We start from the raw sequence: 15,064 nt of genomic DNA on the forward strand, positions 1-15,064 counted from the left end.
TGGGGATAAAAGTGGTACCTTCCTCATAGGGTTCTCCCGAGGATAAAATGTGCGCTTCACACAGCGCCTGGCCTGTTGTCATCAGTGTGGCTGTGAAGACGTAGTTGTCTTTGTTGTGGTCCTCGTCGTTGTCATCATCATTATCTCACTCCAGCCTCACCGTTTAAGGGCTCTCGTCCATCATGACAGCTTTGGCTGCTGGCCCCATGCAGAGGACCCCAGGTTGGTGGCTCTAGTCCTGGACTTCTCCAAATACTGCCACCCTAAATTGCTCATTCTTTTATTCATATGTACTCAGGCACCCACAACTTAACTGTTTTCTCCACTCTAGGCATTGGGCCATGTGTTGGGGGAGAGGTGTGGGTCCATAACCACACATAAACAGGGACTGTGTTCTTACTCTCTGGCCCAGGAGGCCATGCATGTTGCTCTTTTGTCACTTCTGTCAGTCCATTGTGATCACCTGCTTTTTTTTTAGGGATTGTGGAATGAAAGGGAAATGAAGGAATTGGCTGTTACTCTGTGAATTAGACCTCTCTTAGTGAGCAGTGACAGAACCCACCTCCAACTAACAGAATTAAAGAGGGGTTCTCTTGGGATGATACCAGTGCATCTTATGGAATACAAGCAGGACTTCACTAAGCTGGGGGAAGGACAGAGATGCAGCTGGGCCATGGGGACATCTGGAGTATCTTTTGTCCCTCCCCCCTTTTCCCTCTCTAGATGGTAACCGTTAAAGGTATAGGAATCAATTTACTGTTGTTTTGAGCTTGCTTTTTAGTATACTTTCACTTATATTATTGCATTTAATTCTCACAGTTTGTGGCTAGGAAATTGTAATTGAGGAAATTTGTGTTTGAGGAGCCTGAGACTTGGAACAGTCCCATGATGTACTGAAAATCCCATGGCTGTTCAGCAGAGAGCTGGTACCAAGTCCAGCTTTCTAATGCCAGTCCTTTATACCGGCATTTATACTACATTGCCATCCCAGGATTGAAGTTTCTTTCACTGACTGTGGTGTTGTATTGCGTATTATTGCATACTGTTTTGTGACTCTGGAAATAGCCTCTGTGTGTGTGTGTGTGTGTGTGTGTATGCGCGCGCATTCTCATGCACGATTTTCTTCTGACTGGTAGAAATTGCAATTAACTGCAATTCTAATCTCTATGGTTCTTAGGCTTATTCCTGTCTGATGCCTTTTCAATTCAGTTCAGTTTAATCTCTAGTAATTTAATGATTCTGCCTGCTCTTCTGTCTTTTGGATCAGTGGTGAAAACCTTGATCCTAACAGGATTTAAGCAACTGAGCTAGTTGCTGTGTCATGTTTTATTTCTTCTTTTATTTAGTCGATATTTTGTTGGCAGAGTAGGGTCGGGAATGACTTTTTTTTTTTTAACATCTTTATTGGAGTACAATTGCTTTACAAGGGTGTGTTAGTTTCTGCTGTATAACAAAGTGAATCAGCTATACGTATACATATATCCCCATATCTCCTCCCTCTTGCGTCTCCCTCCCACCCCTCTAGGTGGTCACAAAGCACCGAGCTGATCTCCCTGTGCTATGTGGCTGCTTCCCACTAGCTATCTGTTTTACATTTGGTAGTGTATATATGTCCATGCCACTCTCTCACTTCGTCCCAGCTTACCCTTCCCCCTCCCTGTGTCCTCAAGTTCAGGGGATGACTTTTGTGGGGTTCTGTGTGTGCAGGTCATCCTGAGTGTGTCTGCACTGAAAGGCAAACACTTGTTTTCTCAGTCTAGTGTCGCGTGGGCAGCCAGAGAGTGTATGTGAATTTTTTTTTTAATTAGTTTCTGCTTTATAACAAAGTGAATCAGTCATACATATACATCTGTTCCCATATCCCTTCCCTCTTGTGTATGTGAATATTAACAGCATATTTCAGTTTATTTCTGGTAGCTTTAAATTGGGCCAGACTACTGCATTTTATGTCTTGTTCATGTGAGTGATTCTTGGTCTCTATTATTCTTGCTGCATTGGGAGAGAGTCACTTGCTTTTTCATTTTCTTTTTTTAGGAGGGCATGTGTTGGTGAGGAACCGTCAGCCTTTGCAAAGTGTGTGATTGACTTGGAGTCTTTCCCTTATTAGCCATTCACTCCTTATCCCACTGCTGAGTTCAGCATCCAGTGCTCCCCTGAAACCCTTCTTGCCAAGGTCACTGGGACCTGTGAGTTGTACGTTTCTATCTTTACTTCAGCTGCCTGCCATGTAGCCTTGGCTCTGTTGCTATTCTCTTCTCCACTGTCTTCTACAATTTTCCTTCCTGTCATCGTTTTCCTGCCTCGCTACTTCCTGAACATCTCTTCACTGCTGCTATTTCGGGGAATGTTGGCTTGCTTGTCTTACTCTGCATATTATCCCTGAGTAATCTCATCCTCTCAGATATTTATCACTTTGTAAATTTCCAGTATCAGTCTCTCTCCTGAGCTCCAGACTTGCATATCTGAGGACCGGTATGTAACACCTTAAACTTAACATCTTTAGATCTAAAGCCAACAGCTCTGCTTTTCAACAGTTTCTGTCTTCACTTCATTCTCATTCTCTCTCCCTCTCCCCACTCTCTCTTTCTCTTTCTCTCAGGAAGGGTAACCATTGTCTTCAGAGTTGCTCAAGCCAGAAATCCAGACAAAAGGATCCTGAAACCTCCTCTCTCTTTAATACAGTACAATTACCTTTTAACTAATTCTGTCCATTTTCTAATGTGATCCATCCATCAGTTGTGTGAGGCTCCTGGAACAGGTATTAATTAATACTTTGGTTTTACAGATGGGAACACTTGAAGTTGAGAGATTTTCTCATAATTACAAGGTTAAGAATTATCAATGTTGGGAAAGAATGTGCATCTTCTGTTTCTTTATCGGTTACTTATGTAAGAAGGAAAAACAAACAAAAAACAAGTGAACCAACAGAGAAAAACTAATGTCCTCCTTGTAGTAAGATTCTGAAGGAGTCAGTGTTCATAATACTTCACTTTTTGAGACATCAGTTTCCTTTTTTCACTGTCCTGTATGTTTTCATTTCACCACAGGGGAGGTGTTGGGCCCTCACTGTCCTGACTCAGAGCCACAGCTGATGATTTAAAAAACAAAAACAAAAACAAAAAACAGCTAAATTGAGATATAATACACATACTACACAAACCACCCATTGAAACAGTGGTTTTTGGTGTATTAACAGCGTGTGCAACCATCACCACTCTGTAGTTCCAGAACATTTTTGTCCCCCCTACAAAACAAACCCCGTATGCTGTAGTGGGTAATTCCCACCTACCTAAGAACCACTAACATATTTTCCATCTGTGTAATTTGCCTATTCTGGCTATTTCATATAAATAGAATCACACAAAGTCACAAAGTAGTCTTCTGTGATTTTTTTCACTTTGCATAATGTTTTCAAGGTTCATGTTGTAATATGTATCAGTACTTCATCTCCTTTTATAGCCAAATAATTCTCTGTTGTATAAATATACCTCGGGTTTTTTTGGTCCATTTGTTAGTTGATGGACATTTGGATTATTTCCACTTTATGATTTTGCTATTACTATTTTACTACGATTTTAATATTTTACTATTATGAATAATGCTGCTGTGAGCATTTGTGTACACATTTCTGTGCACATGTGTGTTTTTGTTTTTCTTGGGTATATACCTAGGAGTGGAATTGCTGGGTATGTATGGTAACTCTATGTTTAATGTTTTGAGGAACTGCCAAACTGTTTTCCAAAGCAGTTGTACCATTTTTACATTCTCACCAGTGCTGTATGAGAGTTCAGATTTCTCTACATCCTTACCAGTACTTTGTATTGTCTGTGTTTTTGATTATAAGCATCCAAAAACTGGTGTCTCCCAGTTTTGATGTGTATTTCTCTGATGGCTAAGATGTTGAGCATCTTCTGTTTGCCTACTGGTCATTCATATATCTTCTTTGGAGAAATGCATATTCAAATCCTTTGTCCATTTTAAAATTTGGTTGTCTTGTTACTAGTTGTAAGAAATCTTGAGGTATTCTAGATACAAATCCTTTATCAGGTAAATTATTTGCAAATATTTTCTCCCATTTCTTGGGTTGCCTTTTCACTTTCTTGATGGTATCATTTGCAGCACAAAAGTTTTAAGTTTTAATGTCGGAGCTGCGGGTTTTATTAGTATTGTCGAGACTGTGCTGTGGTGAGGCAGAGGAGAGCTTCCCTCTCTTTGAAATTGGTGGATGTTTCAAGGTAGGCAGAGCGGCAAATAGAGTGTCTTGATTTCCGGCCTGGCTCTTCTTTTTTTCTTCCCTCTGTAGCCTGTCTTATGGCTCTGATAGTCATACTACAACACATCTATCTTGGTCTTGATCCTCCAGGTGTGGCAGAAGGTGGTCGTATGTCGCATTTTATCTGGGGATTGCTATTTCCATACTGTTAAGATACCACGGATCTCATTTTACACCTCAGTTCCTTCTTAGGTCTCTTTTCTAAACAGAGCGCTGCCCCTGGTTGCTGAGTTGCTCTTGTCCTTGGGTGGCAGCCGAGGTGTGTTCAGTCATGGAGTCTAGTGGCCCTGGAGATAACCAGGCAGCAGCCCCTCCATTCAGAGGAGCCACTCCTCTTCGTGTTTTCTGCTTTATTACTGGTTTGTAGGCCTGTACCTAGAACTTCACGCCACTGGGAAGTTGGATACCAGCATGCCTTACGCTTCTGAATGTCATGAATCGACATCATTTCAACAGAAACAGACGCACAAAGAAAACAAACTAGTGGTTACCAAAGGGGAAAGGTGAGGGGGAGGGATAGATTGGGAGGTTGGATTAACATGTACATACTGCTATACATAAAATAGGTAATCAACAGGGACCTACAGTATAGCACAGAGAACTTTCCTTAGTACTCTGTAATAACCTATGTGGGAAAAGAATCTGAAAAAGAATAGATATATGTATGACTAAATCACTTTACTGTACACTTGAAACTAACACAACATTGTAAATCAACTATACACCAATATAAAATAAAAATTAAAAAAAATCATTCCAGAAATGTTGGGGTATAGCATAAGGTTAATACGTTTTTTTTGTTTGTTTGTGATACGCGGGCCTCCCACTGCTGTGGCCTCTCCCGTTGCGGAGCACAGGCTCCAGACGCGCAGGCCCAGCGGCCATGGCTCACGGGCCCAGCCGCTCCGGGGCATGTGGGATACTCCCAGACCGGGGCACGAACCCGCGTCCGTCGCATCGTCCGTCGCATCGGCAGGCAGACTCTCAACCACTGCGCCACCAGGGAAGCCCACTACGTTTTAATTTTGTCAAGTAAGGACATTTGGCAATATAACCGCAGTCATGGGAGAAAATAACAGATTTTTTTTACCAAGAGAATACCAAAAATATCAAACAAACTTACCTTTGTGAAACGTGAATATATGGTCTTATTTTTCTGTCTACCACTGAAAAGTATCTTGTGGTCTGTGGATTGTCCTTTGGGAACCACAGGGTTTTACATACTTGGCATAAATCTTTATATGAAAAGTAGAACCTTACTTAATCAGGTATTTTCTCTGTATGATGCCAGATACCAGTCTTACACAGATTATTTACCTATACTGAATTAACTATTAGTTGTAAGTTAGATACATCTTCCTGTACTTTGTACCTCTTTCTGCTGATTTTGAGTAGTTCTTATATAACACAGATGAAAGTGAAGAATTGTTTTAGGTAAATGTGAGTATAAATATGAATTTACCTTTAAAAGATTTTAAAAAATCATCATTCAAAGGTAGAATGGCTCCTATTTACAAATACGATGTGTAATTTCTGGATTATATATGTATATTCTAGACTGGGAGGAATATGTACATTTTAATTGATTCTGTCTTGTCTAAATCAAAATGTCAGAGATATTAGGGTTTTATCATAAGATAATTATTGGCTGTCACATTGGCACATTAATTACAGTAATTGGGCAATAAAGAAGCCATAGGAATAGATATTATGCTATACGTTTTGATGAGATTGTAGTTATAGCCTCTTATTTATGGTAATAAAATCTTGTTAATCGACATTGCTGACAAGATGTTTTGCTTTCCTTTTCTACTTTCCAGGTTGGTTTATAAGTCTACTTAGGAACTGTGAACTGAGAGCCACAGATTATACAATAAAGGTCACATTCCAAAATTGTCTGTACTCATTCATGGTATACACATTAAATTCGTTCAGCAAATATTTGCTGATCACTGTTCTGAGTGCTCCTGCGTATACAGAGATGTATAAAGCAGTGCCTGCTCTAAAAGACTAATAATGGGGAAGGGAGGTAAAATGTCTATATATAAATAAATGTGACCCACATTGATTGAGTCACATATGTGAGCCATATGTGATAAGTTCCTTAAAAGTGGAATAAAATACAACTTCAGAGGAGGAAAGGATGATTCTAAGTGTGAGTGATCAGTGATGCTGTTAGGCTCAGTGATGGGGGAATTACTTTGCATCCATGGCATGAAGCTCTGAGCCATCTCTGAATATACATCTACACTGTAAAACTGTAGAGAGAGGTAGGTGGCTCAGTGCTCTGACATGGAAATCAACTTTTGTTCTAGGGTCAGCTGCCTTGCAACCTCATTTTGTGTCCTTGAGTATATAAAATTGATATAATAATATGTGTCCATCTCTCAAGATGAAAAATGAGATAATGTGGAGGTCCAAGCTGCTCCCTGTGGTTAAAGTCAGATTGCTCGGCAGGTGTATAGTTTTTTCAGGCAGGTTAGGCCATACATTTGAATGGGAGTAAGCACAGCTTTCCATGACTAAAGGGATTAGTGTCCTTACCAAAGTGCCCAATTTATTGCTAGAGAATAACACATTCTCTGTAACATTCGAACTGTTGTCTAAAAAATTGCCTGAATTCCTTAGAAAAACTACCTATATAAATAGAGAGTATAGTGATCACTGAATTATGTTAAAAAGGAATCAGATGTTTATTGAGCTGCTACTGCTGGTTTAGGGACTTTAGAATTGTCTTTAAATTTTTTACACCGTGTCCATTTTTTTAAATTGAAGTATAGTTGATTTACAATATGATGTTAGTTTCAGGTGTGCAGCAAGGTGATTCAGTTATATATATATTTTTTCAGATTATTTTCCATTATAGGTTACTATAAGATATGGACTATAGTTCCCTGCACTATATAGTAAATTCCATTGCTTACCCATTTTATGTATAGTAGTTTGCATTTGTTAGTCCCCTACTCTGAATTTATCCTTCCCCTTTCCCTTCCGCCTTTGGTAACTCTACGTTTGTCTTCTACATCTGTGAGTCTGTTTCTGTTTTGTGTATAGATTCATTTGTATTATTTTTTAGATCCCACATATAAGTGATCATATAATACTTGTCTTTGACTTCACCATGTCCATTTTATAGCAGAGGAAACAGACACTTAGATAAATTTTCAGAGGTGACTTCGATCAGACAACTGTTTGAAATGAAACCTGTTGAACTTTAATGAGCTGTTTACACGGTAGTGTGCTGCTTCACCTTCGTTTGATGTTTTTCTTGCAGGCCAGTGTCAGCCATTTTGTGTCTGTTTGTACGTAAATGTTTATGTTTTTCACTAGGTTACTTCTAGAACTGCTGGAGTTGCTGTTTGACAAGTTTAATGCTGTAGCTGCTGCACACTCCGTTGTCCTGGGATACCTGCAAGACACTGTTGTGACTCCACTGACTCAGCAGGAAGATGTCAAACTGTATGACATGGCAGACGTGTGGGTGAAGATCCAAGATGTTCTGCAGGTAAGATCCTTTTACAGAGGGTGCCATCTTGATTCAGAACGACAGGTGGGAACATAAAAAAGTCAGCCACCTAAAATATTCTCTTAATCATCAACAGTGAGCATGTAGTGTTCCTATTTAAAGGTGATGCTTGCTGATGTTATGAACTTCTATCATTTTCAAAAGACCTCTTAAACAAACTTCTTTTGGCCAGGCTTTAAAATTAGGAGATTCTCAATACGTAGCAATCAAGGATTCATAGTATCTGGCTTTCTGTTGTAATGTATTTTACTTCACTGGAATTAGTCATATGTTTATGTAATCAATATTAAAATGTTCTTAAACACTATTTTATAAACATATATGTAGCTTAAGTTTATGACCATTTTCTTACAGTCAGCTCTTGCATATGTTGGGGTAAAAGACAGGTTAAGAGCTTATTTTAAGAGATAAAGATAAACCTGTAAGGTATAAATGTACCACTTTGATTGATCTGTTGAAGATCGGAGGAATGATATTACTGTTTGGTATGATGCTGCAGAGGTGGTATTTAGAAATTTTATTATATTTTCTCTCCATGTGCCAGGAAAATATATTTGATTTGGCCAGATGAAAATGAGAAATACGATTAAGAGTTAGCTGAAGCAAATTTGACATAGCTAAATAGAAGTGACTTGGTTAGACAGTATCTACTAATAGGAAAAAAATTAAGTATATATAGGGAATTGAAAAATATAACTGTGTAGAAATGAAATTATTTGCACGGCAAATAGGATTCTTTGCAGGAAAAAAATAAATCATGTATGTAAATTGTAGTTATTTTTGAGAGTATAGGCATGCTTTTGGTGGATTGATTGATTCCTGGTTATTCATTCATTAGACAATTTTTTGGATATGGTCTGTGTGCTTTATTGATGGTTCAGTAGAAAGAATATAGGTTGCAGTTATATTCCATGAGTTTGTTTTGCTGCTATGTCAATTACCATGTGCCCATAGTAGGTGCTTGATGAATATTTGTGTGTTGAATAAAATATCTTTATTGACTGGAAACTGGGTATTTAATATTTTATATCTTGGTTTGCTCATCTGTCATGGAAACATATGCTTTTCAGGTTACATGTTTATTTTAAGGATGAAATAAGATAATAGATTTTAAAGCTATTTCAAAAATAGTTAGAATTAAGGACTTCTGGTTCTATCCATGATGTGGTTACCTCCTACCATAAGTAACTTGAAAACTGGGTGGACTCAGGCGATCAGCATGGTCAGTTGAGAGAAGAGAATACATGAGGTCACTTTCACATTCATCCTAGCTTCTTCTCTGGGGACACTTTCAAACTATGACATAGGAAAGTGAACAAACATCAGCAGGCTCTAAGTAGTAGATGAAGCAGAGTTCAGGGTTCAGGGGTGCGGAGGCAGCTGCAGTTTGTGGGTTAGGATACTGAAGGAGAGGGAGTTGCAGAGAGAAGGAGCCTCAGAAATCTGAAAAGAGTAGTGTCGAGCCTTTGGTCAGATGTGAAGTTTCACCCACTCCAAGGCAGAAAATAGCTACCATGGGACTGTGAGCTGAATGGCAATTGCAGAAGTTGCCAAATGCTCAGAAACGTTGGAATTCAGACCAGCCAGTGTGGGGAGAACTTAGTGAACATCCTGTGCTTTCATATGTGACCTCAGATGTTTTAGGAATTGGGCCGTTCTAGCCATAGTGTACGTGATACTGTAATTTCATGTAACAAAGCCCCAAACCAAGTCTCTACAGTATTAGTCTGATCCACCTGTAAATAAAGTAATATAATCTAGTATCTCAATAATGAAGCATCCACATTGTGCAGCATACAATTATTATACTTGTAAAAAAGCAGAAAAATGTGACTAATAACCAGAATTTTAAAAATTTGATGAAAATTAATATCTGAATGAAAAATTTACCGATGGATTTAGCAACAGATTGCATGCTGTATAAGAAAGGATCAGAAAACTTGAAGAAAATCAATCAAAACCAATCTAAACTAAAGTACAGAGAGAAAATAGACTGAAAAGAAAAATGAGCAAAGCCATAATGTCCTGTGGGACAGTATCATGCTGTCTAACATTTGTCTGGTTGGAAGTACAGAGGGATAGCAGGGAGAGAGATTGGGGCAGTTAATTATTGGAAGAAACAATGACCCAAAATTTCTAAATTTGTTGAAAAACATAAACCCACAGATAAAGAAGTTCAACAAATCCAAGGAAGTTTAACACAAAGAAAACCATATCTAGACACATTATCATCAGGTAGCTGAAAAGCAAAGAAAAAAATCTTAAATATAGCCAGAGGAAAAAGAGTGCATTGCTTACAGGGAACCAGTGATAAAGATTTTCACTAATGTCTCATCAGAAACAATACAAGCCGGAAATCGATGTATGTCATCTTGAAAGTGCTGTAAAATACAGAAATTGTCAATCTAGAATTTTATATTCACCGAAAAAATCGTTTGAAATGAAGGTGAAATAGTGACATTTTCACATTAACTAAAGCGGAAAGAATTTGTTTTCACTAGCCCTGCACTTAAAGAAATGTTAAAGAAAGTTTTTCAGGCTAAAGGAAAACAATACCAGATGGTAACTCATCTACAGGAAAATAAAAAGAAGGCCAGAAGGGGTAAATATGTGGGTAAAAATAAAATATATTTTTCTCATTTCTTAATTTTTCTTTAAAGCAAAACCAATAGTAATGTATGTGGGTTTTATAATATATTTTGAAGTAAAATGTATGACAGTAATTGCACAAAAGATGGGAATAGGGTAAATGAAACTCTACTGCTGTAAGTTTCTTACATTATACATGAAGAGGTACAATGTTTAAGGTAAACTGTGGTAAGTTAAGGATGCATATTATAATCCCTAGAGCAAACATTAAATTGTAAAATAGATGTATAGCTGAAAAGCCAGTAAAGGGCATAAAACTGAATAGTGAACAAATATTTGATTAATCCAAAAGAAAAAAGCAGGAAAGGAAGAAAAAAGAACAATGAAGAAAGAAAAGATAAAGAACAAAACAAAGATAGGATGAATAGAAAACAAATAGCAACATGTTAGACTTATATTGCCCATGTAAATAATTACATTAAATGTAAATGGACTAGATACTTCAATTTAAAGGCAGAGTTTGTCAGATTGGTTTAAAAAAAAGAAAAACCCAACCATACTGTTTACAAGAGATACGTTTTATGTTTTTTTTTTTGTAATTTTAAAATAACTTCAAACTTTTAGAAAGGTAAGAATAGTACAAAGGGTGCCCATATAACTCTTAATTCAAATTCAACTATTGTTAGCATTTTGTCACTTTCTCAATTGTTTTCTCTCTATATATATGTACTTGTGTGTGTTTTCTGTGTTATCTATTTTCTAGTTTTGTTGATTGACCCAGTGATGTTCTTTAGGGCAGTTTTTTTTTTTGTTTTTTTTTTTTTGCTCCTCCAGTAGAGAATCCAGTCTAGCATTAGATACTGTATCTGCTTTTCATGCCTCTTTAGTTTCCTTTAAGCTTGAACATTTCTACAGCTTTTCTTTACCTTTTATTACAACAGTGGCATTTTGAAGAATATATCCCCATCTTTTAATTCAAGTTCCTCATTTTGGGCTTAAGAGATTTTAAACATAAAGATATAGACAGATTAAAAATATATGAATGGAAAGAGATGTACCATGAAATACTAATAAAAATATTTGTATTATGAAAATGTATTGGACAGTATTAGAATATAGTATTATCAAATGGAATTATTTGTATCAGTACTTATGGCATTTAAAACCTGAATACATTAAGCCCTAGGAAGTATGTTATAGACTATGTAATCCTATTGTCACAAGGTTATAAAATGCTTTATGAATAAGTTTTTGATATCTGATATTTGAATAAGACTAATGTTCTAAGTTTAAAACAACTTTTGAATCTACTAGGATCCTATTTATAGTACTATTATGAAGAATTAATTATGGTTATGAACAAAGTAAGATATGCCTTACTTAGCCCTACTTACTATGGATTTGTCAAATGTGTATAATTCCTACACTTTTGAAAACAAAACCCATTATCTCATATTAAAAATGTTTATAATAAACTAAGGAACTTTAAGTTCCATCAGACATTAAATTGAAATGAAAAAATGGTTGAAAGTATGTTTCTGGCTTATTAAATGAGATATACCTTTCACACATGTCATTTCAAAAGATGATTGGGGGCTTCCCTGGTGGCACAGTGGTTGAGAGTCTGCCTGCCGATGCAGGGGACACGGGTTCGTGTCCCGGTCCAGGAGGATTCCACGTGCCGCGGAGCGGCTGGGCCCGTGAGCCATGGCTGCTGAGCCTGCGCGTCCGGAGCTTGCATGTCTGGAGCCTGTGCTCCACAACGGGAGAGGCCACAATGGTGAGAGGCCCACGTATCGCAAAAAAAAAAAAAAAAAAAAAGATGATTGGGGATCCTATCTTCCATATTATGGAATGAGTTATTCGTTTGTTTATTTAAAGAGCTTGATTGAGATTTAATGTACCTGCCACAGGGTTTACCTGTTTAAGGTATAGATTTCAATGCTTTTTAGTATATTTATGGAGTTGTGCAACCATCACCATGATATGATTTTATAACATTTTCATCACCCTAAAAAGAAACCTTGTTTGCATCCGTTAAATATTTATTTATTTGGTTGTTCTGGGTCCTAGTTGTGGCTCGCTGGCTCCTTAGTTGTGGCATGTGGGCCCCCTAGTTATGGCATGCGAACTCTTAGTTGTGGCATGCATGTGGGATCTAGTTCCCTGACCAGGAATTGAACCCGATCCCCCTGCATTAGGAGCATGGAGTCTTATCCACCATGCCACCAGGGAAGTCCCTGTTTGTATCCATTAGAAATCACTTCTCCTTCCCCACTGCCTTCACCCTTAAGATGTATTTAAGACACTAAAGAGGCATCAATTGTGTGTTAAATCTCTGAGTAACTTGTAGTCCCCAAATCATACACTTGGCAATACTGTTGCTATTTCATGTTCATGTGTACATATCCTGTTGGCATAAGCTATTTGACAGATAAAGAACCTAAACCTGATCTAATAGTACAAGGTGGTGGGTCTAACGTCGAAATAACATTTCATTGCATGTATTATGTTTAATTGTTTTGAGGTCAAGGTATGACAGTGTTCTTTGCTTTCTTCCTTTCTTTCTTTTCCTCCATTTTTCTCCTCCTCTTTTCTACTTTTCTGCCCCCAATTTGTGTTTTCTTAGACATGTTGTGGAAGAGTGATATTAGTCATGACTTGAATTAACCTCTGGTTGATTGTTTCTTAGCTCTCTATTGTACTCATCTTTATTAATCTACAGATTCAAGAATAAAGCATTTTAAAGTAAGAGGTCAACGACATATCTTAAATGATTACTATTATGTAATAAAAATTGTTATACAATTTTTAAATTGGTTTTAGTTTTCTGTATTTTCTAGTTCCTTAAAAAATTCTTTCAGGTTACAGATTACTTACAGATTTCTTACAGTGTAATATTAGGTTATATACCCATTAATAAACTGGATATGCAGTGACACAGACACACAAATGGTCTAATGCTGCTAAATGTAAGAATGGTAGTTGGCACAGTGTGTCATATAGTCATCCTGAAACATGTTAAATGGACCAAAAAAGGTGTTCAAGTTTGTTGAAGAGCTGATCCTTGGAGGTTTTGCACAGGTAGAGAAGATGCAAATGGCATTCTAGACAGCTGGAATGGCAAGTGAGATACTGGGAAGTGGCACAGAAGGAATGAATGGACAAGGATATTCACGGATAAGTAAGGAAAGAATGGTTTAGCTGTAACTGAGGGTTTATTTTGTGGACTAGAAGATAAGTTCATATAGGTAGGTTTGAGTTCAGGTTGTGGAAGCCCTTAAGTGTCATCTAAGGGGATTGTGATTTGTCTTTAGGTTAATGGTTCCTGAAGCTAGCTGAGTATGCATTAGATTTACCTCTGGATTGATTCCTAGTCCCATCCTTGACCTTCTGATTAATGATCACTGTGGATAAGGACTGGATTTTGTGGGGTTTTTTTGTTGCTGTTGTTGTTTGTTTGTTTTTTAGCTCCTAAAATGATTCTGATAATTTGTTTGGGATCCTGTAATTGGGAACTGTTGCTTTGGGTCAATGGTTCTCAAAGTATGTTTCCTGGACCAGCAGCATTAGTGTTACCTAGGAGCATGTTAAAAAAGCAAATTTGTGTTCCTATTTCATAGTTACTGATTCAAAAACTCAAGGAGTGAGGCCATACAGTCTGTATTTTAATAAGCCCTTCACGTGATTTGTATGCACGCTCAAGTTTGAGGACCTTTTTTTAGGTGATACTGGGCCATTTTGGATTTGGATTGGCATGTGGTGAGATGAAGTAGGATTAATATGGTAGCACTGAAAAGGACTGGGTGTAGAGGCTGGAGACAAAGGCAAGGAAACTATTGTGTAGGCTAGTGGAGAGTCTGTGGGTTATATTACTTGAGATATTGTCTAATAGTAGAACAAATGACAGGCTTTCATGGAGCATGTTAGAGGAATACAAAGAATCGAGGGAAGGATTTGTAAACCTTTAGGGAGTCTTTTGGAAAATCTATAAAACCACATAGTCAACTTGTTGTGCTGGTTTCCAGTATGACAGATATTTTAGTGATGTTTTAGTGTTAAGTTATTGGGGCCAACTATGTGCTAAGTATTCAGGAATAAAGCTGAACACAAGACAGAGAACTCATGCTGGTGAAGTGAGGGGAGTGGGCAAGAGTGTGTGTTTTTACTTGAGTGTTAGCCAGCTGGCATGGGAAGTAGCACAGGAGAATATTTGCCAACATGGAGGGCTTAGAAAAGAAGACTTTTGGTTTAAGTTTGCATGCAGAGGTTTATGCTTAGGGCCAATTTAGTTTTCTGATACTTGTTGGTGGAATGCTCTTTAGGTTAAAATCATTTCTGGAGAACAGACATAGTTGAAAACAATAGACGCCTGCAGTTAGCATGTACCAGCATGTATGAAGGTGACGGGATCCTATGATGAATGGGGTTACAGGTGTTTAGACTTCGAATTTCAGTGTTTCTTTGAATCGAAAATGTTTCTTGCTGAAAAATGGAAATGCTCTTTTGTTTACTAAATCTTGGAAAAGAAGATAATTTTTGATCACATAGAGACTTCGGCAGCTTTTCTCCACTGGAACCTGGGCTGTCCCTGGCAGGCAGAATCCATCCTGTAGCTGGAAGGCTCATTTGTCTCTGCGTGTTTGTGTCTGGAGACAGCCATGTGTGGAGACACG

General features: G+C 37.7%; 1 protein-coding gene across 1 annotated transcript in view; it reads left to right on the forward strand.

Moving 5' to 3' along the window:
• EXOC4 (exocyst complex component 4) overlaps nt 1-15,064 on the forward strand; it is an 815,775-nt gene that overhangs the window by 102,099 nt on the left and 698,612 nt on the right. Inside the window, exon 7 of the mRNA XM_082632942.1 lies at nt 7,604-7,778. Coding sequence (XP_082489068.1) covers nt 7,604-7,778 — 175 coding nt within the window. The remainder of the gene's footprint in view (nt 1-7,603; nt 7,779-15,064) is intronic.

This window comes from Mesoplodon mirus, assembly GCF_964341445.2.
Source record: "Mesoplodon mirus genome assembly, chromosome: 9".
Taxonomy (NCBI): domain Eukaryota; kingdom Metazoa; phylum Chordata; class Mammalia; order Artiodactyla; family Ziphiidae; genus Mesoplodon; species Mesoplodon mirus.